Source organism: Pleuronectes platessa, chromosome 11 (assembly GCF_947347685.1).
Source record: "Pleuronectes platessa chromosome 11, fPlePla1.1, whole genome shotgun sequence".
NCBI classification, from domain to species: domain Eukaryota; kingdom Metazoa; phylum Chordata; class Actinopteri; order Pleuronectiformes; family Pleuronectidae; genus Pleuronectes; species Pleuronectes platessa.
This window is the reverse complement of record NC_070636.1, coordinates 18,434,388-18,461,690: the sequence shown is the minus strand read 5'-3', so window position 1 is coordinate 18,461,690 and position 27,303 is coordinate 18,434,388. Positions and strand designations below refer to the sequence as shown.

The 27,303-nt window shown below is 40.4% G+C and overlaps 1 protein-coding gene across 1 annotated transcript in view; it reads left to right on the top strand.

Annotated features, from left to right (window-relative positions):
* kif6 (kinesin family member 6) overlaps nt 1-27,303 on the top strand; it is a 58,560-nt gene that overhangs the window by 12,550 nt on the left and 18,707 nt on the right. Inside the window, exons 7-13 of the mRNA XM_053434683.1 lie at nt 1,122-1,328; nt 1,664-1,807; nt 2,105-2,191; nt 6,316-6,419; nt 8,586-8,691; nt 12,057-12,219; nt 19,279-19,476. Of these exons, the coding sequence (XP_053290658.1) occupies nt 1,122-1,328; nt 1,664-1,807; nt 2,105-2,191; nt 6,316-6,419; nt 8,586-8,691; nt 12,057-12,219; nt 19,279-19,476 (1,009 nt within the window). The remainder of the gene's footprint in view (nt 1-1,121; nt 1,329-1,663; nt 1,808-2,104; nt 2,192-6,315; nt 6,420-8,585; nt 8,692-12,056; nt 12,220-19,278; nt 19,477-27,303) is intronic.

The window sequence follows — 27,303 nt, the reverse complement described above, 5'->3', positions numbered from 1 at the left end:
CCAGGCAGGTTTGAAGCTGCTCCATCAGTTTTAAACTTCCTTATAATGTTCCCAATTGTGTCTCTTGGAATATCATTTTTTTGGGAACTCTTCTTCTACCCAAGGCCTTTCAGGTGTGATGAAATAATCTCCTCTCTCAGCTTTTGTGGAAGCTCCTTTGTCTTTCCCATGATTGCAACTCACCTGGAATACCTTCATGGGTGGGGTTCATATATGCATCACAGCTGAAGCAAATGAAGGATCAGTATAGAGTTCCCAAAGGCTTAATAATGTTTCAACTCAACTTTAGGACAAAAGAACTGTCAGACAGCTTTAAAAACAACAATATTATATAGGGGTTGAATAATTGTGACATGGCTATCTTAACAAAATATACTGCTACACACAAATACTACATCATGCATTTTCCGTGTTGATTTTCTTTATCACTCAACTCATAAAGAAGTCGTCCGAAGCAGAATCTTGCTCAAAGAGCAAGATTCTGTCAACTTTAATTGATAAATCCTTAAAATCTTTGGGGGGTTGAATATTTCTGATTGCAACTGTATATATACATGTAATTTATCATCTTGATAAGAGTTATTTATAACCAGTTTTGTGCACGTCTATGGCACAAGCAAGAAAACAGAAAGAAGTCCACGATCAGCGCTTTTTCACTGAGTGTCATTTCCTCTGTTTATTCTCTCAGTGAGGACCAAATGAGTAAACAATCCATCCTCCTCTAGCTAATAACGATTGTTTGTGCAGAATGACTCATGCTCTAATTCTGTCTCTTCCTGGTCTCAAACCTGACTTCTGCTGTTTCAGTGACTATGTCAAAATCAACCTCAGCTTTCAGCCGCCACCATGTGTTTACTGCTCATCAGTTACACATGGTGCCGCTTTGATCTTCAAACCAGCACGAAAATAAAAGATTAAGAGGAAACATGTTTTTGGTTGTTTGATTATGGGGACACCACAGCTGGATAATAAAATTCCTGTTTCCTATTTTTGGGTATCATAATTTCAGGGGATTTCAGACGACTCTAACACAAACCTTATTGCCTCCCAACAATTCTGCAGTATTGCCCTGTTCTGCTGACTGTTCCCTCACTCCTCTATTCTACTTCTGTCGTCCCCAGACTCCCATGAACCAGGCATCGACCCGTTCCCACTGTATTTTCACTGTGCACGTGTGCAGACGGGAGCCGGGCTCCGACACCGTGCGCCGCTCCAAGCTCCACCTGGTGGACCTGGCCGGATCAGATAGAGTCAGCAAGACTGGCCTGAATGGGCAGCAGCTCACTGAGGCCAAGTACATCAACCTCTCCCTTCATTACTTGGAGCAGGTACTATACTTCTGAAACATGATTACAAGACTGAAATACATTTTTGGCATTGAATATGTTTTATTTGATCGCCTGAATGTTTCTCTACATAATATGACAGTTATTTTGATGCATACCCTGCTGATATAGGCTTCCTTATATTGTCAACTCACATGTTAATCATAATTCACTTTAAGTTAGATATTTGACATTGATAAAAGGTAATCTTGCAAATACTGTATGAACAGCAATGATGCTATTAGAAAGCGTAAATGCATCGTCTTCTTTTCAATTCTTTCACACCATCTTTGTCTTAATTTACATGGCATTGCTCTTCTAATTCCTCTCTTCCTCAGGTGATCATTGCTTTGTCAGAGAAGAATCGCTCCCATATTCCCTATAGAAACTCCATTTTGACATCTGTGCTTAGGGACAGCCTTGGGGGCAACTGCATGACCACCATGATCGCCACTCTGGCAGTCGACAGGAGGAACCTTGATGTAAGTGAGAATACCAAAAATGACATGTTCTGATACATTTTTCTTTTAGATTGACAAAGGTTGAGAAGAAATAGTGTTATCAGTATGTTGGCCTTGCTAGATTCGTCTGTCAGGAGTGAGGGTACTTTTTCAAAACCTCATCTGAATTTTGTGGCTATTTAAACCAAGAATTTTAATGATATTCATCAAGACATGAAACATTGTTTTGTTGTATATATTTTTCTAGAAGTTGATGAAAAATTTAGATTCCCTGAGGAAAATGTATAATTTTTTTTTTTTTTAAATCTCTTTTCTTAGGAGTCCATCTCTACATGCCGCTTTGCTCAGCGCGTGGCTGTCATTAAGAATGAGGCGATATTAAATGAAGAACTGGATCCTGCCTTGGTGAGACAGCCAGACACGGCTACAAATACCAATGCTGAGCCAGTCGTACCACAAGAGCATGACTTAATGTGCTGTTTCATTAGAGCCAGACCCTCCTCATAGCTTCCAGACCTTAAATTGATCAGCGAGTCAATAGCAGTGAGAATCCAGCTTCTAAATGTAACTAAGTATAACCCACCATGTGCTCAAGTGTCCTCTTTAGGTTTCAGATTCCTAGTTAGTTTTTCCAGTGTCAGACAATCTGCGACAAGCAGTTTTCAACCTTGTGAAATGTGGACCTCTGTCCGTCTTGAGCTACTTAGATTGCTCACAGGTTTTCTCTGCGTTCTCTTTCTTGTTTACATCGGTCCAAATCTATTATGGCTTATTTTTATTGTTTCCATATCTACCTCTTTATTACATATAATATCATAAATCTCATGTCTTAGCAGTTAAGCCACATTATCCCTTAACAATAACCTCCCTCCACCACTTTCTGCCTTTAGTTCTTGTCAAATCCTCTAAGGAGTTTATCTCATATTGAAAGACTACACACTTTAATAATGATAGGAAATAAACTCCATCACCTTCCTCTATTGAAGCATGCCAGAAAGCAGACCTCGTGGTTGTTTGAACAGCCCCTTGGGGAGAGATACAGTAATAAGCCATCACAGCTTTACATCCGCTTCCTCCCCTCACACCCAGATCTGCCTCAGGATCAACTGCTACTGTATTACTGCTACTAAGACTTGGCTGGCCACTTGCAAACCCCACAGAGGTATTTTTAAGAGAGTCTGCGGCCGGCCCAGTAATTGTGACAGTGTCTGGTAGCTCCAACTTGGGTCCGGCACAGTTACAGCTTCAGAAAAACCCAAACTCCGTGGGCAAACTTCTTGTCTCTGTTTATGGCTTTTGAGTGTGTTTCTCATTTTGTTCATTGCTCCTGTCTCTCTGTCTCTACTTCTATATCTCGCCCTGGTTTTGCTCAAAAAAAGCAAAGCCAGCAGTGCAGTCGACAGATTTGAATGAGGTCATTTTTGTTGGCTTGGAGTGACACTTAGACTCCTACTTTTGGCCCTAGCTATCCAAAGGCACACTCTCTATTAAACACGCCGACTGTGGTAATTGATTTGAAATCTGGAATTGGGTTTTCACAATCTTGCAGTGAGTGTTTGCTACATCATTCGGACCACACACTGCCTTAATGGTCCAATGCTGTAGCCTACAGGCTACAAATGGCAATTCTTCAAACCTGATGGGAAAGCGGCCAGACCGGACGAAACGTTTAACAAGACTCTCGTGGAAAGAATGAGGTGTTGAAAGTGACCTGGGATCATAAGGAATTCAGCTACAGTGACCAAACCATTTATGGTTCTGTCTCCTAGCTCCTCTGAGAGCGCTGAGGTCAATCTTAATCCTCCCTTTGAGAGCAGGCTGCAGTTGTCATAGGAGAACTGTCGACAGATACTGTATCTTCCACCTTACTTTCAGCACCTTGCTATTGCATTTATTTTAAGTTTATCAACTTGAGGATTGTGTGCAGGATTTTGCTTTGATTTGAGTTTAATTATTGTCAAAGTCTCTGTAATCTTTAAGGCATCAGACAAGTTGATTTTAAGATCTTATGCAGTTAAGTGGAGGGTAATAGAAGGTTGTGCGACCCTACTGAGCTTGGGGCCTTTCCAAATTAAAAGATACACACGTAAAATTGTGCTTGAGAAGGCAACTCTGATTAGTGATTAGTGAAAACCAGTGAGTCTAACAGAGGCCTACTCAAAGCCCACCATCTAAGTGTTTTTTAAGGAGACCCATTGTGCTTTTTCAATTCCCCCTTCCCTCTAGTATTTTATTTCGATTTTTAGACGATCTGCCAAGTTAAACTACATTTGCTTACTGCTCGCCTAGTGGCTAGTCTTGCATGCCCCCTAACAACGGCAGGTAAATTATTAATAAGTTTCCTGATCATTAGAAAATGTAAACCTTTTCAATTAAAAAACCAAACTAAATTACGAACCTGAGCCTGATATGTCTCCTTTAAGACAGAAGGGAGTAAGTCTTGCAGTGTAGTGCAATGCTCCGTGCATTGAACACAGCCCATGTGTTAAGGTGTAGAGGGAAATGATGCCTTAAAAATAAGACTAAAGGTTCCATGAGAGCAGCATGTTTGGCATTCAACATAATATGTACCATATGATTATGCGGTACAATCTGTGGTTAGTGCCGTGTATACAGTTTATTGTAGATTGTTTCTTGCATTGAGCGGATGCTATGTTTTCAAGAAAAAGAGGGATGACCTGAAGGTAGGACTGTTTCTACAAGTTAGGTCAACGTTTAAGAGTTGATGATGTCATATCTTTATGTGAACGTTTACATACCAAACATGCAGTGTTGGTTTTCCATCACTATAACAATCTGCATGTTGCATTGTTGCACTGACATGGCTTTCCATATAGGACATGCTGACATCATCAGTCACATGTCCTTAGTCAGTTTTTATTCAGAGTGTCGGGAGACTGTTGCGGTGCTGTGGTACCAGTCTGGGCTTGGCGCTCTGAAATAGACTGCACCATTCTGCTGACCAACAACTAGTGGTCAGCTTGGGAGGATGCAGCTGGGTGACTTACATCAGACCGTGGCTTCCAGAAAAGAGATACAGGGAGCGGCTCTGGTGACGGATGGTCAGCTATGATACTCAATGTTGAAAAATATGATACAGGGCGGATTAAGGGTGAAATTTTGTTAAGTTAAGTGGCGCCCACCCAAAACCGCACTGTAGCTCTGTTTCTTCTCAAGAGCATCTCGAGTTGACAATGTCTGACTGGTTTTGTCTTTCCATTTGTCTGCTAGAAGTGGCGGCGCTTTCCTCAGTTAGATCACTCGGTCTCAACGTTGACTTTGATTTGGTTTCACTGGCCTTTGGCTCCTTAGCAACTTTGTGTCAGAAGTGTCACTGTGTGTCTCTAGCATGCAGATGCCATTTTCTTTTGTATCTGCTCTTTCCTACTGGGACAGTTCCAGTCTATCAGTCTGCTTTAGTATTTCGCAGTGTGGTCAAATTGAGAGGTGATAGTTAAGTTGGATTTATCCTGAAGGAAGAAGTGGGTCATGTGAGAAAAAGAACAATTGCCACTTGTTTCTTTCTGGTGGAGTGTGTTTTTTTTTGTGGTTTGATTTCATTTTATTACAACTGGTCTGGCATCTTCTCAGTAACTAAACCAACCATTGATTTTGGTGTAGGCCTGTTTTTCCCTGACATTAACATATCATTGTACATTTCTCTTTATATTTATTGTTCCCTTCTTGGAGAAAAGGAAAGTGTTCCAAGAAGATTTGGATTTGGCAAATACACAGTTAACATCTCGAACAACAACCTGCAGTGAAATCAAGCTATAGCGTTTAATTATGATAATCAGTCATAACAAATCCCCACACTGCTATGGCACATTTAACCTCTTAAGATAAGCTTATATAATTAAATGTCAAACAAGGCCATAGCTGGTCAAATATTCTGTACAGTGACAATGGCTGTCTCAGACCTACGTGTTTCACTGGTGCAGACTGTACTACACACACATTATTCAGTGAAATGATACTTTAGCCTGTTATTATCATGATTATGATTTTTGACTTTGATAGACATCTTGCTGTTGCTACAGTGACTTACTGCAAATATAGCTATCTTAGTACTAAAAAGGAGCGTCTGGACTTGTTGGGATATTTTCATTTTTGTATAAATATATACAGTAACCAGATCCGGAGAGCGGTTACCAAGAGCACCCAGCCTGTTGGCTCAGTGTGCAGGGCTGCAACCAAACACGTGTGGACAGACAGCAGCGAAGGTTATAAGTGCTCTTTTTTTTCCCGCCACTGTAGCTAATGCTATTTTATATTTTGTTTCCTGCATTTTCTCAATGGAGCATCCAGTCTGGATCCACTTAGATGTGTCTTCAAGATGCATCTGCAAGATAAGCCACAACATTTTTCTTAGAGGGATTCTCTCATCAGTTGGCAGTAGCCAAATAGTGTCCGTCTGCACGTGCTTGTGTCTGAGTGTCTGTCGGGCACTGTTCAAATATGTGCATATTTACATGATGTGTGTGTACAAAGAGTTGAAGCTCTAATCCTGTGTTGTGTGTTTATTTCAGCTGATAGCACGTCTGAAACGGGAGATCGAGTCTCTGAAGGAGGAGCTGGCCATGGTGACAGGACAGCAGAGAGATGGCCAGCTAACTGTGGAGGAGATTCAGAAGTATGTGCCTTCTTCTTCCTTGATTCCTGATGCCTTCAGTGCAGTCAGCCTCTGACCATCACATGGACATTATGGTATATGATGCTAAAGATAAGACAAAGAGGAATAAGGAGGAGGCAAAACACTTTTCTCATAATGTTCTAGAGCAAAATATTTCAAACTCTTTGAGAGGAGTCTCAGAAAATTCCAGTGTTGAAATATAACATTGGTACAAAAGGAGATCAAGTAAAAGAATGTGTTTTGTTTGAGATGGTTCAGATACAGCAGTTTAGGAAAATAGACAGAACCTTAAAAATACCTCAAAACGGTGAAATGTATTTGATGTAAAGCTCGCTCAACTGAGTGTCTATGAGATCAAACTAAATCATGATAACATAAGCAGCATGTAAGGTATAAATTCCTAATCACATGTCTTCAATCTGTGTGGCTTCGCTTTTCCTGAGATATGTGTATTATTTTAGTATTTTTCAGTTTTGCATATGTTTTGCAACGTTGTGTTAAAAATGCCCACCCACTCATGGTGAATCCTCTGGAGGATCTCCAGAGGATCTCCTGAGCCTCTTGAACCTTTCACTAAGACATTTGCGCTCTCACATCTAGTTCCACCAGATAATATCAGGAGAGTGTATTTCATGTCTGAATTCTATAGGTTTTGTGAAATTATCAAAAGAAGGAAAGTGTACTAAGTTGGTGGAGGGTGTGCCTTTTCCAAGCTTTGTTTGAGAGGAGGCCCCAAGGTTCAGACTCAAAGAAGCCCTGCTTGAGAGGAACTCACAGCCACAGGAACATGTATATTTGTATAGTACGTACGTGTGTATATTTGAGTATAGTAATGTCACCTCAGGTCAGTGCAGATGTGTAAAGTGCTGCGTCGGCCTTTTCAGCGTAAGGACTTTTAAATGAACCTCAGACCCAGGAACGGAGCAGTCGTTTGTGGACTCCCCTTTGTATTATTCAAAACCCAGAGTTTCTTATTGAGCACATATATTATGTGATTTATGTTGTATTTGGCTGTTACTTTAAGCGCCTCCATAACTTCTGCTGTTGGCTATGCGTCGATGCTGTGCTGAAGCCTCCTTCACTGAGGCTTAACCAGATCTAATGGAGTTTCCCGGGGCTCATCTTCAGCCAGCTTTATTTGTCAAGCAGGGCCAGAGTTCAGGCCAGAGCTGGTTCCACTGAGGACTTGGCACATCCAGGCATGATGTATTTACAACGCCTCAGTCCGCCTTTTTTATTATTTCCTCTCTACCCACGTGATTATCCTCGATCTCCCCCCTGTTTGTGGTCACACTCCCGGAGGGAACCTTTAATGATGTCTATTGTGACCACATTCACTGGACATGCTGATTTTTTTGTTGCTGTTTCCTCTCCATGTTATGTCTTGACTCATCCCCAGTGAGTGATTGCCCATGTCCTGGCTTATTTTATTGTCTCAGGTCCAAGCACATATACAGCATGTCCTCTAGCATATAGATTTTTTTCTTTACTGGAGATTACCCTGCTGCCTTCAGTGCTGGATCATTATGTTAGCATACAAGCTGAGGTCAATTAAAGTTGAAAATATTAGTTTTATAGGTTTGCTACATAACATATTGTATTGCTGAAAAACTACGTGGAATTATTATTTTTATTTTTTTTCCTAGAAGATATTTTACATGACATTGTACAGCATTCTCTACATTCAAACCTGTTTCAGGGGCTTGAAACAAGATGCCATGTTTGTATTTTGCCCCTTGTCATGTAAACCTAACGTGTTTCTACGACGAACACGTAACAGCGGAAAATATAAACCGCACGCTGTCGTGCGTGCATTGGATCCATTTGGATGGTTGCCTCCTGGTCTTTTCCAGTGGCTGGTTCCAGATTGTGAAGAACCAATGTTTGGACTATCATCTAGTTATAGTTTATCAACTGGCCGGCCGTGTGGAGCTGGAACACATGTTTTTGTAAATAGTTTTCTCTGACCAGACCCACATTTTAAACATTAGAAGCACCTCTCAAATATAGATCTTAGTGAGTGAGTGCCTGTTTAGCCTGATTTAAGTGTGATGGAAAAGGATTGTCACGTAGAATTTGTAATTAATTTAAGGTTTGATGTGTTATTACACAGTCTGTGTGTGTGTGTGTGTGTGTGTGTGTGTCTGTATATATCTGTGTGTTTAGGTTGGAGGAGCTTGCTAAGGCCTTTCTGGGTGACCCTGAACCAGACGTGCCTCTGTTACTGGGACCAGACATGAGGAAAATCCAATACTGTTTCTCCCTTCTGAAGGTAACATTCACTCCACTGATTTCATGAAACAGGTTTCGTGTGCAGGTCCCCACTGGATAACTCTTTGCGTGTCTATGCTCTCTGTCTGTCCATCCATTATCCATACCGCATATTCTAAGGTGCTGGGGGGGGGGGGGGGGGGGGGGGGGGGGGGGGTCTTGCTGAGCCGGGTTGAGAAGATGGGAACAACTTGGACAGGGTCAACATACAGAGACAGACGTTCAGTGTCACTTTCTCTTATTCTCTCTATCTAGAAGATCTTTTCTTATATCAGGTCTTACTTCACCTCTTCATAACAAGCTCAACTATGCTAGTATCACAGCGGAGTTCACTACAGGTTGCTGTGCTAGCTTATTAAAAAATACTTAGTTCTGTTGGTTAGGTCATAGGGTTCCAAAGGGGCGGAAAGTTTCCGGTAAATTTCCGGAAACTTTCCGGAAACTTCCCATGGGAATATTGAGCTCGGGAATTTTGGGAATTTTGAAAAAAAATAATACGGAAATTAAGCGCTGATCAATAAAAACATCATTCAAAACTCTATTTTAAAGATGTATGGGATGCAGCACACGCTGCACGTTGAACTTCAACCCTCCACTGTGCATTCTTCCATCACATGCACAGATAATTCCCAGCATCCTGAACACTACAGCAGGGCTATTGAGGCCTGCTGTAGTGTGCAGGACTAGTCAGGTAAGTTTCGATGATATTACTGGGGGAAATATATTAACATGCTGATTGAGGATTGTTCATCTGTTCATCTAGCCTATTTCTATTCATTTATCCATCAATTGTAAAATATTTTTAAGACGATTCCAAATGCCAACTATTTATATCTCTGGCATTGCTTTGGTGTTTTTTTACAAGATTATTTCTTATCTTACTCTACAGAACAATGCCATTATGCACTATCTCATGTGTGGAGACATTTCACCCTCGCCATATAGTCAAGTGCCCAAAGTCTCCTCAGGGCTCAAATCAGCCTTTGACAAAACAAAATGTTCATATTTATGTCTGTATATGACAAGGTAAATACAGTTTACATTTACAGTATAAATTACCCACACAATTTGTTAATTCCCGTTAATTCCCATGGAAAGTTTCCAACTTTGAATATTCACGGAATTTTTCAACCCTATTATTTCATAATTGCTCTTACTGTAAAGAGGCATCACAAGAAGTCAGCTCAGCAGTGACCAGCTGACCAATCCCTTCTTCTAAACAGCTCCCCCTACTGTGCTTTCCGGAGAGATACTTCCCTTTTGAATGAACTTATATTTCCTATTTTAATGTGCTTACATCCTATTATATCCAGTTGCTGTCTTGTCAGATTGCATGGATGGTAATGTATTTGTATTACTTTAATTCACAGAAGAAGCTGATGATCGTATCCTCAGGCCTAAGCTTAAAATGACTGTACATCATATGTGTGATGTTATTCATTACCAGTCAGTGAAAACATACTTTTGTCCAGACAAAATCTCAGAGATATGTGTTACTCTGTAGCTTGGCTTGAAAATGACATATTTTAAGATCCACTGATTCCCAGCTTTGTCCAGTGCTGTTGATTTTCCCACGGCCTGACTTGAGTCTAGACCCTTGTTGTTTTGCACTTATGTGTCATCTAATTAGATGCAAGGTGTAATGTTGACAGTAATTGTTGATGCAGGTATTTTAAACAGATCTCCTCAACAGTTTGCACGACAGTGTAAAAAGTTAAGTCTACCTGTGTCGGAGTAAACAAACTGTTTATTGACTTTGGACCGAGGAATCGAACAGTGGACAGAGTGTATTTTTTTCATTTTATTGATGAGTTAATATTGTTTTATAAATAGAAAAATATAAGTTAATCCAACATATATAATGCTGGAAGTAAACTGATGTTTTCATCCATTATGAATTGGTGAGTGGATAGACATACATAGATTCATGTATCTTTGTTATGAACAAAGGGTTTAGACACATTTTTTGTGTATGTCTGATTAAGAATTTGTAATAATTTGGCAATGATACTCTAGTAATCAGTGTTGTGTTATTTTTTTTATCGTTTTGTTGCTGATTAAGGTCATTGTGTTTGTGTTTCGTCCAGGTGTATTTAATAGTGTTGGTGTTTTGCATGTTGTCATCAGAATGTTGGTTGAAAAAAAGGTTTCATAAAAGTTTTTGTTTATTTGACAAAGTCTGATTGGTTATAGATTTTATTCAGTATTTCTCGTGCAGAAGCCAACGACCCACTGCTGCTAAATGAGCGTAGGGAAAACACTGAAGCGCTCCCACTGCTCCTAGGCTACGGTTCGGTTGAAGTTTGAGCCGCCACCAGAAGCAGTTCCAGATCCCACTAGAAAGCCTGTTTATCTCTCCTTCAGTTTGTTATGATCTCCTGTTCAGTTTACATTCCTCTGAGCATCACCCCAATCACACTCCACTGATTCTTTAGGAATTTGGATCTGGTTTAAATTTGATTTCCCTCTTCTTTGTTCTCAGTGCTGGTTTGTCCTTCCACGCTCAGTCCTCTGCTGGTCCCTTTTTTCAAGCTGATGTTCAAATACCAGAGTGCATGCCGGCAGTTGTATCTTTTCCTTTCTGTGACCTTATATGTGTAGGGTGACCTCCGTCATTTTAGCACTGTGTGTACAAAACGTTGTCACGCTGCAGTGATGACATGAAGCGGAAAATGTATCTTCAAACCTGGAAAACGTCAGACCAAAACTCCAGCGTCAGAGTGCCTCCATATATGCCCATTAAAACTTCTGAGACCATCCTCTCTGCTAAGCGGTATCGTTCTTCTCCGTGGTATCTGCTCCACGTGGAAAAAAGAACACTTTAAGATGTTTCCCACCTGTGTGTAAAGATGGAAAATCACTGAGTTATAATGCAGACAGGGAAAAGAGGGGGATTTATTGAATGTTAATGGAATATCACAGACTTTTGCAGAGCATTACTTTTCAGGGTGGTACCATGTTGCTTTTTCCATCTTCTGCACATACTTGAGATTTGATGGTTGTTTGGATGTTTTTCCCTAGAGCAAATCCACCTGTAGTTCAAAGCAGGCTGTTCTTTTCCTGTAAAAGTTATTGAGCAAAGATCTTTGGTAATATTAAGTCCATCATTTGACTAAATGTGAATTTAGCCAAATTTAATTCTGTAAAATATTACAATCTGGTCACACGTACAAGAATGTGAAGCGACCATCAGTTGAACTTCATGCAAGGACAAGCTGCAATTTGCTTTACCACAGGAAGCAAATGTTTTATTTGTCCTTCCACATGAACAGATTGGAAGTGAACCAGGAGGCAAAGGTTCGCCTCTGATACATTTGCGTTTGCGATTAGCCAAGAGTGAACGTTTCTTTGATATTTTTCGCACAGGAAATGATTCTGGACAAGCAGCTTGGCGGGAACAAGCGCAGTGATGGGAAAGCGTCGCCAGCAGCAACAGTGAGTGAAGAAGTAATTCAAGACAACCACCCTATCAGTTCCACACAGGTGACCAAATTGAAGGAGATGCTGACTCAGCGTGATAATGAAATCAGTATCCTTTGACATCAGGCAAACAACTTCATCAACTTTGATGACATAGCACAGCTGAAAGTGCTTAGTTTTATTAGGTTTAATCTGCTGGTCAGATTAGACATTTTGTGAGATAATTAGCATGAAAATCTCTTTCTGCATGCTTATACTGATATAATGGGTAATATAGTTAGTCAGAATGACTACAAGACTGATTACCACAAAATGTGGTGAAAGGAGGCAATATAATTTGTTGGGGTGGAATCCATATCAGGGTGTGGATCCAGGATTTGTTTGAACCTTCTTTAACATTGGAATGACAGGAATATAGTTTTCACCAATTTCCCCAAAGAATCAGATCTATTAGTTTAAGAATTTGGTTGGCAGAGGTTTCCTCTCTTTAAACAATTGTTGGACCAACTTTGATTGGTAACACGCAAAACTTTACATAAACAACTTTAATAACGAATAAGTTATATTAACACATTTGCAAATTTACATTTGGAAAATATTGTGTCTCAGCAATTGAAGTATTTTTCAGAATTGTTTATACATTTTTATAGTTTAGCAATTTATAGCTTTTTTTGTCATGAATTGAACAAATGTGAAAAGGTACATTTTAAGAAGCAACAGACGCAATGTGTCCTAGTGGAGGCACAGCTCAGCCGACAACCTTCCCAGATGAAGGTTGGAGTTAGCAGGGACGAGGAATGCAGTGTGCATTGGATTGAAATGCCACATTAGGGACAAAATTTAGAAAAATCTACAAAAATAAATGGATGGGGGTATGGTTCACCTCAAATTTGAGTCTGCACTCACATTTTAAACACACTTACTGCTGAGAAAGGTATTCATTCTAAAGCGCCTGTGTTATTGCATGGTTGGATTACAGCACTTTACACACATGCATTTGAAAGTGCAAGTAATCTTGCATTCAAAGCAAACATGACATTTTGCTTTAATGTGCAAGGTCTTCGTCTAATGACGGCAGTAAATCATAGTTACTATTAATCATAATTATGTTTGTTGCATTTGCATATTATATTTCTAATGCCTTTATGGGATCAGCCCATCTAGCTGTGGTCTGTCATTAGATCAGGGCATATTAGTTGGTAAATTGAGACGTCTGGTTGATTATTTAGCCACAAAAACCTCAGCTCTTCAAAATAAATTGAATATTATCCTGCTCTTTGTAGATATTTCCTCTCAGAATGTCATACATTGGTTCTCATGATGTAAATATAATTGTGAAAATTGCTGTAGTGCGTGTTTAAAAGCACATATTTCAGCTCGTAATGCAAACACTCCGGTCACCGCATCGCTTTTATGTTCTTTCACTGTGAAGCTTGTATATAAGGTTGCAGTAGCCTAAACTGGTGGTGGAGGTGGTCTGTCTATAGCATGTAACACTATAGTGTGGGTTGACCCCCCCCCCCCCCCTCTCAGGGCTGACATCATTTCCACACAGATCCCTGACAACTGCATCACATCATTTCTGACTGAAGTTTTGTATCTGCAAGTTAAATCACATCTACTCCTCTCTGCTAAAACCTTTACTGGGAGCCTTGCTTATGTTCGGCGATGCCAGACTGACGCTGGGTCCTCGCTGGGTTAATTATGGGAGAGTCCCCCGTTAAACAAAAGGGAGTATCTCAACCCCCTGTCCCTGTGTGTTCCCATTAATGGCTGACTCCTCACGGGAGTGGGGCAGCTGGTAACACTTAGTGGAGTCTGCTGGGGTGATGGCACATCCACACGCAGGATGTTAGAGCAACACGGAGAACTAACGAGCTCTACTGACTTCAAGGAATAACATTGCATATGCATTAGTAACCCTCAGTAAAAACGATTTGCCCAAATTATAACGTCTTAATGAATACATTTCAATTTGAGTAGCTTGGACTTAGCTTTGCGGTCGTGACATAAAGAGGCTCGACTGTACTAAGCTGTTCATTTATTTAATTTAACGACTGGAGTAGAACATAAATGTAAATATTGTCTTATGGCAGTGATGGAAGAAGGACATAAAAATTCACTTTTCAGGTAGAAAAATATGAATGGTCATATTCACAACTAGCTAATTATTCAGTTTTATGTCCTCTTGGCCTGCACGGGCTGTTGAAAGTATTCAAGAACGGTTTGGCAAATACCAAGTCACAATTGCAGAGTTGATTTGGTGCACAAGGTAACTCACAGTGTGAGTACTACACTGGCAAAGAGTTTTCTGGGTTCTCCTAATGACTTAAACCATTGTTCATTGTGGGTTTTTCATAGAGAAATAAATGCTTTCAAAAAAATCTACTCAGTTATAATTATACCATAAAACATATTTCTTAACAATGCCACAGTTTCCTCTACAGAAAAAAAATAATATTTCCTTCAGGAATAATATGTTAAGTATGTTTCATATCTTCTGTCCTCTTTCTAACCTCACAATTTTAAAAGATTCATGTATTCATCTCTTGGTCTGATGAAACACGAATTCAATAAACTTGATATGTAATCATCATCACTGGACCAATGATAGTAATCATGAATATGCAGCTCTGTCACCCATCGAATCACTTGAATCAGCTTTGGAGCTCATCCAGATTGTGAGCCATGGATCCATGGAGAAGTCTGTACAATTTAATGTTGGCAAACAACAGTGCAGGCAATACTTAAGGTCTGCTGCCTGCTGCAATTAGTGTTTACATGTATGCAAATGAGTGATGATTGAATGAAACTGCCCAAATTGTTTTTTTTGCAGATGGAAATTGTTGTTTTTAATAACAATCAAATACTTATTTAAATTGTGTGAAGTGTTTTGAGTTTTGATTGAAAATACTGATTATTACTTCTGCGGTAAACCTACTTGTGCTCTGTTGATACATGGTGACATTAGCATTGGCATTTGTTACTTTCTTCTGCCAAAGAAGTTATGAATTTTGTCTGCAGCAGTGCACAAAAGCTACTGGACAGATTGCCATGAATCTTGGTGGAGGGATGTGGTATGGGACAGGGAAAAACCCATTTAATGTTGATGTGGATTCGGATCCGGAGTCAGATCAAGGGATTTCTTTCAACATTGTGAGATAGGGCATTTGGCAACATTTTCTCTGATTGATTATGTGCCAACCTTGAAAAGTTCTGACACATTTAAGGGATTAATATCAATGAGTGTGTGAAATTTGGTGCAGCTTGATTGAATTTAAGGGGATCGTTGGGGCTTGGCAGTGGTATATGCGCTACTGAATGCCAAAGTGGTCTTTACAACTGGCTCTAGTCTTGTGTTTTCAGATCTCTGTGCATTGTCCAAGTAACTGCCTTGGAGTTGTATGTGTATTTCATTCAAATAAGTGTGGGGATATTTTCTTGGAAACAATATAGAGAGCTCAAATTCAGTTGATTTGTTAATGCCTTCTGTCGTCTGTCCTTGTAAAATATTAGGTGTTTTTGTAATCACCTCTGTAAAGCCCACTGCTGATGCTGGCCAGAGATCACTGATTACAGCCCTCATGGCCTTGTCGGTTAAACGTGGACATGTTGATAAGCCCAGCGTTATGAAGTGCTGGAGATGAGGACAGCCCGATACTGCACGTACGACTCAGTGTTGTTTTCAGAGGCAATGGGGGTGGTGGGGTGTATGGCGGGTGTAGAAAGTGCACGGCTGCCACACCGCAGGCAGGGTCTTGCATTGATAGCTACGTCTTGGCTTGGTTAACAAAAACTCCCTTCGGGGAAGGATTGTGGTTTTTGTTGAATGTAAGTAAACATTTGGTGAAGAAGGAGCATGAGCCCATAGAGCTGAGGTCAAGTTGATGGGTCCATTTCTAACTTGTGAGGTCAGAATTCCACCAGAGGGCTTTGAGCATAAATATATGTTATTGTGCATTGTCATATGTATATATATATATATATTATATTATATTATATTATATGTTATATTATATTATATTATATTATATATATATATATATATATATATATATATATATATATATATATATAATGTTTTTGCCAGAAATGACAAATGATGATAATTAGTTTGGTGACAGGCTTGTGGTTTTGGAGATTTCTTGTTTTGAACCAAAATGTTCGAAAAATGGTAAAAACAGCACTTAGTGATCAGCCAAGATCCTTAATCCTGAGAGTTCAGGCAGAGATGTAGCGATAAATAGAGGCTAAAATCCCTCTTTCGAGATACTGATTCAGACACTAAAATTTGGAGAAGTAGGATCACCAAAATCAATACACATAAATGTCTCCTCCTTGTCAGACTATAACTCTCACTGAATAATATGTCTTGGCATATTCTGGTGACCCTACAATCAACACTGGTGAAGTTATTAATTACTATTTATAAAATAAATCCTCAAAACTTTTGCTTATAGTAGCTTCACTCCAATCAATCAATCAATCAATCAGCCAATTAGACTTTATTTACACAGCACTTTACATACAAATTAAGTGTAACATTAAGTGTTTCACATAAAAACATCCTCAAGCCCAGCCACCCATGGATATCTGCATGTGGCAGTAGACCATGCCACGGGTCTCTCACCACAGCAGCCAGAGACAAAAAGGTTTCAGCATCTTTATACATATAGAACAAAACTCTTAAATTCTAACTTAAAGTGCCAGCTTTTTCAGCTGGCCCCTGGCTTTGCAGTTCAGCTGAATATCTTGAGTGTCTCATGTGCTTCTCCGTGTGTCGCTCCTATCCCGTGTGTCTCTTTGGCAGCTCCACGGCTGCCTTTTTAATCCAGGGAGAGTTGGTTGGCCAACTAGTCTCATTTGTGCCAATCCCCTGTGCCTGGTTCAGCTGGAGGTGCTCACTGAGCCACCTCCACACTGCACAGCTCCTGAAGACCCCCCCTTTTGTTTTTAAGACTGTATTTCTCCTCTTATGCTGAATTTGTAATCTAACATCTTAAATTGAGGACAATGAGCCATTTGTGGCACCACTACGTTGGACATTGTATTGATGTCTGTTTTATTGGACAGTTTTACAGAGAGTGACGAGACAGATGAGAAGGGGAGATTGAATGCACATGAGTTGGACGACGACAGTAGAGAACGTGGCATGTGAAGCAGTCTACAGATCTAATATGCATCCCGAACAAAATAGGCACAGTGTACAGATCTAGGGTTGTGTTCAGCATGAATGAAGATATCAGATTCCAGAAATGACAATAATGGAAAAACCTTTGCGACAACAGTCTGAAGTAATAACTTGTATAAAACAATGACATAGGACCTGGCCTCTGTAGGTTATTTGGAACTGTGTAGGTTTTAGATTTTGGCAGCGTTATGACGACTGCATAGTTGGTTTGTAATCGGAGTCTCTGGTTCCTTCATGTTATTGTTTCCACTGACATCTTCTTTGTACTGCCTAACAGGAATATAAATTAACTTCTCCAGCTCCTCCAAATCGACATGCATTCATCATCCAAAATAATGACATTCTGACTCTGACTTTTTTCTTTAAGCAAATTATCTGCTGACCAACTAGTTTCTCTTTGGCTATAGCTCAAATGTCTGTGAATCTCATGATAGATCCATGCTCGATGAGCAGACGAATGTGTTGAGTCTAAATTATGGGTTATGATGAGGCCATTAAACACACATCCATCCGTAGTGGAAAAACAGCTGGCAGAAGCCGAATGAATATTGTATGAGGATTGTACACACTGTATATGACGATCAAAACTTAAGGTTACTTTTTCAAAGGCCTGCTTCTTATAGGAATAACTTCAACTAAGCGTTTGGTCACGCTTTTCTTTGTACAGTTTTTTCATCAAATTCTATTTCTTACAGTTCTATTTCCCCCTTTTAGTAGTTCTGGTAGCTAGTCAAATCAGGAGAGGCTTTCATTGAAGAGTTAAAAAACTTTATTGCCATGCACAATAAGAGATGAGTGATGTGATATGTGGTGCAGAGATCCTTTATGGTGTCATATAGGTTATATGGGGTTATGACCGCGAGTTGCGGTAATGCACCTTGACGTTGGTTGCCACCTGCACATTAACCGAAGAAGAAGATAAAGACTAGACATTGGTGCTAGTTGATGGGATGTACAAAATGTTGAGGATCTAATGAAATGTGTGGGATTAGTTTGGCTCAATATGGAGGCTGGAGGTGAGTGAAGAGGACGTTTTACAGCAAAGACCGGATTGGCTGATTGAGAGTATGGCAAAATTGGATTAATGTAAACATCCAATAGTCAGCTTATTACATGAGGTGGAGAGAGTGAAGGAGAATGGAGAAATTAACTTATTGAATTTACGGTAATCTTCAACACCAGAAGACAAAAACCTTTGCCAGCAATGACTTATCCTGTCTATCAGTGTTGGCAGCAGCAGTGTGTTCTGTTATCCAGTAAGTCACTCTACAAGTGGTGTGCTGAGGAATAGCAACCATGAGTCTTTTCGGTAATCAAATTTGAAAGCGCTGAACGAAACTGTGCTCTCTCTTTTGTGTTATTGCCCAAAAAATATGTAAGAGAGTCCAGCTGAAAGCAGTTTGAACAGGAGGCAGTTGATCAAACAGAATATTACTGTGTGGAGCTGGAAGCAAAGTGTATGTGGAGCGGAGGAAACGATTATAGTAAATTGTCCTAATGCATGGAGAAGTGAGACGTGTCATGGCAATAAAAGTGTGAACAGTATTTGAGCAGTAGTTCTTGTCAGGCTTCTCCTGTAGCCACTCAGTTACTCTCTGTCAGACACGAATGAGCGCCAGACTCAAGAATACAACCTCATGGGTGGGAGAAGATTTCTTGGAATCTTGGGCCGGTGTCTGCAGCCGCCCTGGCTCCTCCTCTTTCCACTGATCCATCACAGACCATGTCATCTCCGTGAGCCTGTAAGGTCAAACGCTGTGTAAGCACCCCACTATTATTAACAGCCCTCAATGAAACCTGTTGTTTGTAGGAAATTGCTATGGAAGCCAATGAATTTTCTTACTTTCTTTTGTGCTACCTCATCTTATTGAGAAAATTGCCCTACGGTATTAATGCTTGGTGTTATTTAATTGTACATCCTGATTATTGACATGTGCAGATGAACGACAAGTACAACCCTTAACTGATGGCCTACAGGTATCCTGGTTAAGATGTTGAAGAAGGAGAAGAAAAAGGCCCAGGATGCTGCTGCTCAGCTTGCTTACATCACCAGTGGCCAGGCCCTGGCTTACCAGAGTGCCTCGAGCGTGACAACAAGGCCATTGTCGAGTGAAGGCAGCACAGACTCCATTTCCACCAGCCATGGAGGACGAGCAGTGCAGTACATGAAGAGAGGTACTATACAAAGATTTATCTTTTTGTGTGCTTTTTTTAATTTAAATGATTTAATGCAATTTCTTAAAGGCTCCAGATGGTGCAGTGAGGATGTGGTTGATCACTCAAAACAATACAAAATGTTGGAGCATGACATATTTCGGATATGTGGTACTGCCATTTGTATTGTTGTGTCTCTCTCTAGGATGTTAACAGATGTTGTTTTTAGAGTATTTGCCCACGCAATGAGGATACTGCATTAAAGGGATAGTTCACCCAAAAATGAAACTTCAAGCTCCGGAATTCATATATGACTCGAAAACTACTTTCACCTTGTTTTCCGCCTACATGTCCGTTGATATATTACCATAAGGTGCATTCACAGACCTTAAGACGCACCAACGTCCGCTAGCATAGCCTCTTCCGGTAGAGGACGGTAGAGATTTGCATCAGTGCTTGTGTCTTGTATGGGTAAACGTTCAACCTGTTTTCTAAAAGAAACTTGTCTTGGAGTCTTGGCCTGGATATCTGCTGTCTACGCCAGAAACCCCAAAATGCAGTCCTATTAAATATAACCTATTTCGTCGTCGAATAACACAGGTCCCTCTTTTATTGGACCGGGTGGTGGCTAACACATGGCCCATAGAACTGAAACAATCTGAATGGTGGTATTCTATCTTATTTCATATTTTTTTCTGCTACTTCTCTTCATGATTGCATTTAGAAGTTTGGCGACTCAGTGGTTGTTTTTTTTATCTCACAGCAGAAATATGCCGGCTGTGAACATTATCGATGGCCTCTCTGTATGGAGTTAGCATCTCCTCTCTGTGTCAGGTTTTAGGTACAGGCTTATACTCCATTGCACTGTGGCTTCTCACTGCTACTAAAAAGTAAGGCTATTCAGACTAGGTCAAATACATTGCATGGGGAATAATAAAGTACTAATAACAATAATAATTGTCATGTCTCTATTAAACGTGACAGTCCGTCACTCTGAGCTGAAAGAGTTTGTGATAAATGAGGTGCTAGGAGTACAGTGAGTGATCTCTCTTGATTGGAAATGTGGGCAGTTCATTGTGGTCCTGCTGATTTTCCGCGTGCCTGTTGAGGTCGCCTGTGGGGTTATGACAAATCCTTGATTTCTGGATTTGACTAAGTGGTGAACATTCTGACGTCCCAGAGCTCTCTGGCTTATTTCTAAACAATGTCATCAGTGGGATTGCATGTGTTTAGGAGGTTTCTTTGGAGGTCATTCAAGTGGCCCAGTATAGTCATGTCAGCCAAGCACATCAGACAGTAAAGTAAATTAAACCTGTTGGTTGTTGCTGATGAAAAGCTGATGAGTTTAAAACCTATAATGCTCAGTGGAACGTGAAGTAGGGACCAGGGCCAAAGAAGGTTGCAGTGTAAACAAAGAAGACACCATTCGTCTCTGGAATATCTAACTCTGATTTACAATGTTTACGAAAATGTTGGTCTCACGTAGGCAGCATCTCCATACGAAACAAAACGTCTACTATCAGATACATCAACAGTGGACACTTATTTCTACAGTCACATTGACTTGACTGCAGCTTTCGGACAGAAGGAGCTCTGTCGGGTTTCAAGGCTTTTTGCACTTATGATTTGCTGTGTTGTTTTTCTTGAAATTCTAGTTGATATCATGGGCTGCTTCACATTGTGATCCTATTAATGGTTACGAATCTACACCTTCTTTGTGATATAAGGTACTCCTAAAAGGGGTTTAAGATTTCTTACTCACTGATCATTGCAGACTAGTTGCAGTTGGTCAAGTCATCTTGTTGTTTTGCAACAGCAGGTTTTAGTTAATGAGTCACTGAACTGAAGGGGAAACGAAGACCCAGAGATTGTTGAGTAAGTAGCAGAGACATGACGCTGGACTTTGTTTTGGATGCTCTGTCCAATCCAGTTCTTTTGTGTAGCTGAGTTTGAGGGTGTATACCTGCCCCTATAGTCACAGGCTCTGGGTACGTCCAGGTCTTGCAGGACTCCTGTTCCTGAATGTGGCGTTTGGTGAAAGTCAAGCCAATCAAGCTTTAAGATATCCCCTTTAGCCAGCAGCCGTGTTTATTTGGCTTTTCCTGTTTAGTTTTGGTTAAGTGGAGCCTAAAGTGTGATGATAAACCTGAGCCCTCATAACAAGCTCACTCATTGCCAGCGGGCACAGCAGTACGAGCCAGCTATTCATCAGACTGAAGCTGCACTCCTGTCTGCGCTAACCACAGCTCCCTCATCCTCCTCGACATTTTTGCGCAATGTTGCCCAGTGTGGTAATAAGGCCAGCGAAGCGGTAATTGCAAACAGGGTCTCTGAAAGAAGATTCTGTTCAAAAAACAAACACATGTTTGAACCCAGTCCAGACAGAATTAGTAAGCGGATCAGTCACTCATCGTAGGGGACAATAAGGAGCAATGTGATAGATGGCTATTAAGCTGTGGTTTCTAAAATAAATGATAAATGATGCACCATGTGAATTAGTCGCTCAGAGTTATATGTGATATAATATGATGACCCAGATAAAGAATCATTTGGTTTCTCTAATTTCATGGAGTTAACGTCTGCTTGGTTGACCTGTGGTTGTGAGACAACTGCTGCTTCTTGACCACATTCACCGAAAGCGCAGACAGTGATGAGATTAATTTGATAAATCTGCTTCTGTGTTTTTTTTACGGTAGTTGTACACATATATAGTCAGTAACAGTGCACTCCGAAGTATGATATTAAAAGATGGTTTACCTTGGTATGCTTTACTCTACTGCACATTTAGTGAAATGATGACAATGAGCATCTGTTGGCCCTCACAACCAGAAACATTAATGTCCTAATCTATTAATCTATGGAGGTTGAATTTCTCCAATTTTCTAAATGCATTCCAAGCATTGAAATATTAGATGTACTATTATATCACATAATGTTATAATATATAACATCCACACCCAATTATTACAAAATTGAAATACAGAAACATAGAAAATATTAAATTAAGGTTGTATATTAGTATAAGAGAGATAATTGGACATGTATTCATCTCCACACCTTAATTTATGAACTGCTAACAACATGGACAGTGTTTCCCAGTGAAGAGCGACAGCACATATGATATCGTCTTATAAATCTCAGTACTGCACTTTGAGTTTCTGGAATCATCACTTAGCCATTAGTTTGAGTTACGGAGACGCCACATCAAAAGGAAGATGTGAGCAGTGCATATGCACTACCTTAGCATGCAGTCCATTTAATCTGCACTAACTCCATTTGACCATCTGTGTCCTCACAACCAACTGTCTGGACTCCAGCTGCCCCTCGGGCGCTGATTGGACAGTGGCCAGCTAAATAGTCTATACCCAGCTGACTGCATGCAGAAACCTACTGACCAAAATAGTTTGAGGAGTTTTTTTTGTTCTTTTCGTTTCCATTTCCCTGCCAATGTCACATTCCAGTCCACATAAAGTTTGGATCAATACCAGAGCATATGGAGTAATGTAGCAGGTAGAACTTACAACAATTGCATATCACCTCCAAATCAGATTTTATTTGTTGCCTATGGGACCTGGAACAGTGGAGATGATGAGCTTTCCAGTTGCATCATCAAACATCCTTCAGTTATCTTTTCTTTCACTATACCGCTGGGTATCATCACATGTGATGTAATAGTTAGGGCCCGAGCACCGAAATCGGTGAGAGGACCTATTGAAATTGAAATGATTCTTATTATTATTATTTCGCGGAGCGCAATGAATTGGCTTTTTGAGGCCTTTAACATGCTCAAAAAGTTGTAAAAGTTTGCAGTTGGTTAGAAAGTCGTGAAAATTTACGTATTCTGGGGTATTTGGAAATGGGCGTGGCAAAATGGCTCAACAGCGCCACCAATGGAGCTTCCCCTCATTTACGGAGAAGCACCTCATTTAGCATTCACTGATCCTCACGATTTTGAAGACAGTTGTGTATCAGAGCATTATGAAAAACGCAACAGGAAGCCAGCAATTTAGGATTTAGTGGCCATTTTGGGAATATTCCATGTTTTTTTCTATGATACACTTGTAGCAGAGCTTTCATCAGATCAACTTACAATTTAGACGAGTGTCCTCACAACAAAATGGAGATCTAAAGTTATCAAAGAAACAACTTTTTGACAGACCGTCTGACTGTGGCGTGGCATCAAAGTGTGACAAAACGCCATCAAAACACGAGCTTCTATATCTCAGACATATTTGGTAAAATGGACTCCAAACTACACATGTAAGACAAGAGTCGCGACCTGAAGACAACAACACAAACATCTTGACTTAAAATGACAGCGCCCCCTGGTGGCAGCAGGAAATGTCTTGTTTTTGGCACATGTTCTATTTTTATGTACTTCTCGGAGAGCTTTCATCAGATCAACAAAAAATGTAGATGAGTGTCATCACAACAATATGGAGATAAAAAGTTATCAAAGAAACCACTTTCTGAAACACCGTCTGACCGTGGCGTGGCGGCAAAGTGTGATGAACGCCATGAAAACACAAGCTTCTATATCTTAGACATATTTGGTCCCATCGACTCCAAACTAGACATGTAAGACAAGAGTTGCGACCTGATGACATCTACAAAGACACCATGACTTAAAATCATAGCGCCACCTGCTGGCTACAGGAAGTGAAGCGTTTATTCTTGCTGCAGAGCTTAAAACGCACGCAAGGCAGAGACGTGCGCTTGGTCATCGATCGCTCTCTCTTCCCCGACCGCAACAGACTTGAAATTGCCTGTGCTCGGGCCCGTTAGTGCTACAACGTAGCCCTAGTTTTCATTACCTTTGTCAATATAGGATCACATATTTCATCTCTGGTGTATGTTGGGCTTAACGTGCAACTAACCAACCAGAGTGCTATCTCCCAGTCCTTTTTAGAAGCCTGTAAGGCGGTGGATTTGTTAGGTAGGAGGAAAGAACACTTCTCTGCAAAGGAAACATTTCCCGTCATAATAATGTGCTCTTAAAAAAAGTGAAATACTGCACCTTCACCTTCAGACTAGGTTGTTGTTGGTGAAAAGATTTGCTGTTCACTGTCTCCAGACACCAGTGCATCAAACAATGCATCTGACCACAATTTACTTCACGAGCAACCAGCCTAAGATCGCTCAGAAGGATGCAAGAGCATTTGCCATTTAAACAATGTGTGCACTGGCCAGAAATATGGACAAACTATCAAAAACACTTCTGTCACACTTTGGCGGCGTTTTGTACCTCCTTCCACCAGAGCAGGAGTAAGACGGTGTCCATTACATCCATGTGTGAGCAGGGAGAATCAAAGAGAAATTTGTAAAGGGAGATGTTGAGGATCATGTTTAAAAACAAATCTTTGCAGTAGTTTCAAGTTGTGCAGCAGAGATGATTCATCTCAGTCTATACTAGGAAACAGGCTCATAATATAATAGTCTTTTTTTCTCCAGTAGCTTCTGTTTAAGACGAAATACTAAACTGTAATGTTTGAAATAGTGCCAATCCACCAGTTTTAGACATAGTGACTCATTGACCCCACAGTGAGTGAATCACTCCAATCTGCTCCCATTTGCTTTGACTGTGGTAATTCCTCAACTTTCTGTCTTTTTCGCAGTTCAGCGTTGTCATTAAGATGTCTGCGTTGGGGCTGCGTGTGAAGGTGACTGTTACACAGGCAAATTCTTTAAATATGACACTGACAAACTCCAAGCAATTATGACTGGACTTTGTTGCTGGGTCGTAAGTTCTTGAGAAAAATGTGAGATAATCAGCTTCACTAATTTCCACATTGCTTTGGAGTCATGAACCGAGGTGGTGTTAACAGAGGAGGACATCACTCATGAACCAGACTATACAATAATTAGATTAGGTGCATTTGCCAAAAATGTTGGTGCTGTATATTATTGTCCAGTTTGTTCTGGGAAATGTGCTCTCCCCCTCCCAAACTCCCAGATCCTGGTGTCCCCTGTGAGATGTTACATGTCTGCTCTGGAATGTTTCTCCACTTTTCTCATACTTCATGAGAAATTTCTGCCTCTTTCTCAATCAGCTGTTAACCAGCAGGGAAATCTCTATGCCCTCGAGGAACCAACAGATTTTCAGAACCTATCGAGCTGCTCCAGAGATCAGAGGGGGTCAGCGGACACACTATACGAGCCTCTGACTTTAACAATGTGAAATTCTGAAGCACACCTGGTGTCAGGGATTCTTTTCAGTTGATACTGGGGTTTGCGAGAAGCCATTACAATCAATTACATATTGAATTTCCCATAAAAACTCTGAATGTGCAAATCGTTGTAGGATCACAAAACTGACACAGTTGTTTTGTGCTCTGCACAGTATTACATATGATATGTTTCACATCTGGAGTGGTGATTTTCTGTGACCCACTAGAAGACTCAGAGCCAAACAATATATATGTATTGAATCATTTCTCTCAGTCTCTCTAATTTAAAATAAATGCAGTACAAGTATATTTTCCTCATGCTCTATGGATATGTTTAAATGTAGGTTTAATCTGAGCATCCTGCTGTTGCCAACAGCCTCTATGGTTACAGTGAGGGTAATCGCTGTCCCCTGAAGATTAACTGTAAATGTAATGATGATGACCTTTCCATGGAAACCAGTCATGTTCGCTGAATGGCAGATAGACTCTTTCCACATACGTCTTTTTGTACTGGGCTTTTAGCTTCACCAACAACTTGAACTGTGGACATGAGGGAGTTTTTCTTCTCATTCTGATGACCACTGTCTCTGTTGAAACTGTCTGCTACAGGATTTTGATTTCCTAATAGTGGATTTTCTACTATGTGCAATGTAAATTGCAAACAGACGTCTCCGAGCCTGAGATGCCTCTGTGGGCTGTTCAGACACCAATTTATCGTCTGTTTTCACAGCTACAGATGCTGTGTTCTTTCTCTACGACTGTTTTGTCAGTGTAAGAAGACGGCTAATGAATCGACAAGGTGTTCCCGTTGTAATTCAGGCAGAAGGAGACTTGAGACTTACAGGGGCAGTTAGATCTTAACATAAATCCTGCTCGCATGTAAGGAGACGCTGATGATTCTAGCAGGCCCTCCTCACATTTCTGTCATTGTACCAGAAGCCCGAGACAATAGGGACATCTCAGAAAGTCAAATACTACTGCCCCCCCATCTCCCTGTAGGAGGCCACATATGCAGTTACCTTGAAGTATTGCTCTTTTTCTATCAAGCTAACGATTGAACCTTCTTCTGTCAACAGCTGAAGTAAGACATTCTTCTTCTCCTAATAAATTGATGGAACACTGTGGTCATACATCACTTTGCCGGTATTTGATTTCTAAAATTTGTTGAAGCAGCAATAATATTGACAGCATATTCCTCCCCTGTGAAACCTCTGTGGTCTGCATGGAAAGAAGAATTAGGAAACCTGGCTTCAGGTCTATGATCTCATTACCCCACAAATTATTTTAGTACAACATAATATGATGTCATATCACTCTCAGATATTTCCGGAATGTTGCTCTTTACATGAGCCGAATGGAGCGAATTTCCCCCAAGAAACCCTCAGACTGATTTGTTGAGGTTTGCTCTTGCAACATATGCCGGCGAGATGCTGGTTTCAATCAGGACTTTCCAAAAATAAAGAAAAAAACATTCCTGGCTGTCCATCAATTGATCTCACATGAGTTACCATCCCATGTGTCTTTGGAAATCTTCGACACTCATTTTTAACAAGGATGGGATTCATTGTAAGTCTTTGTGAAGCTTCGGGTTTTCAGGGAATCTTACAAAACAATGCTGGTTACTATTTCATTATACGATTAGGTAAGACACAATCCAGTGGAGTCTTGCTTACGGGAAAAA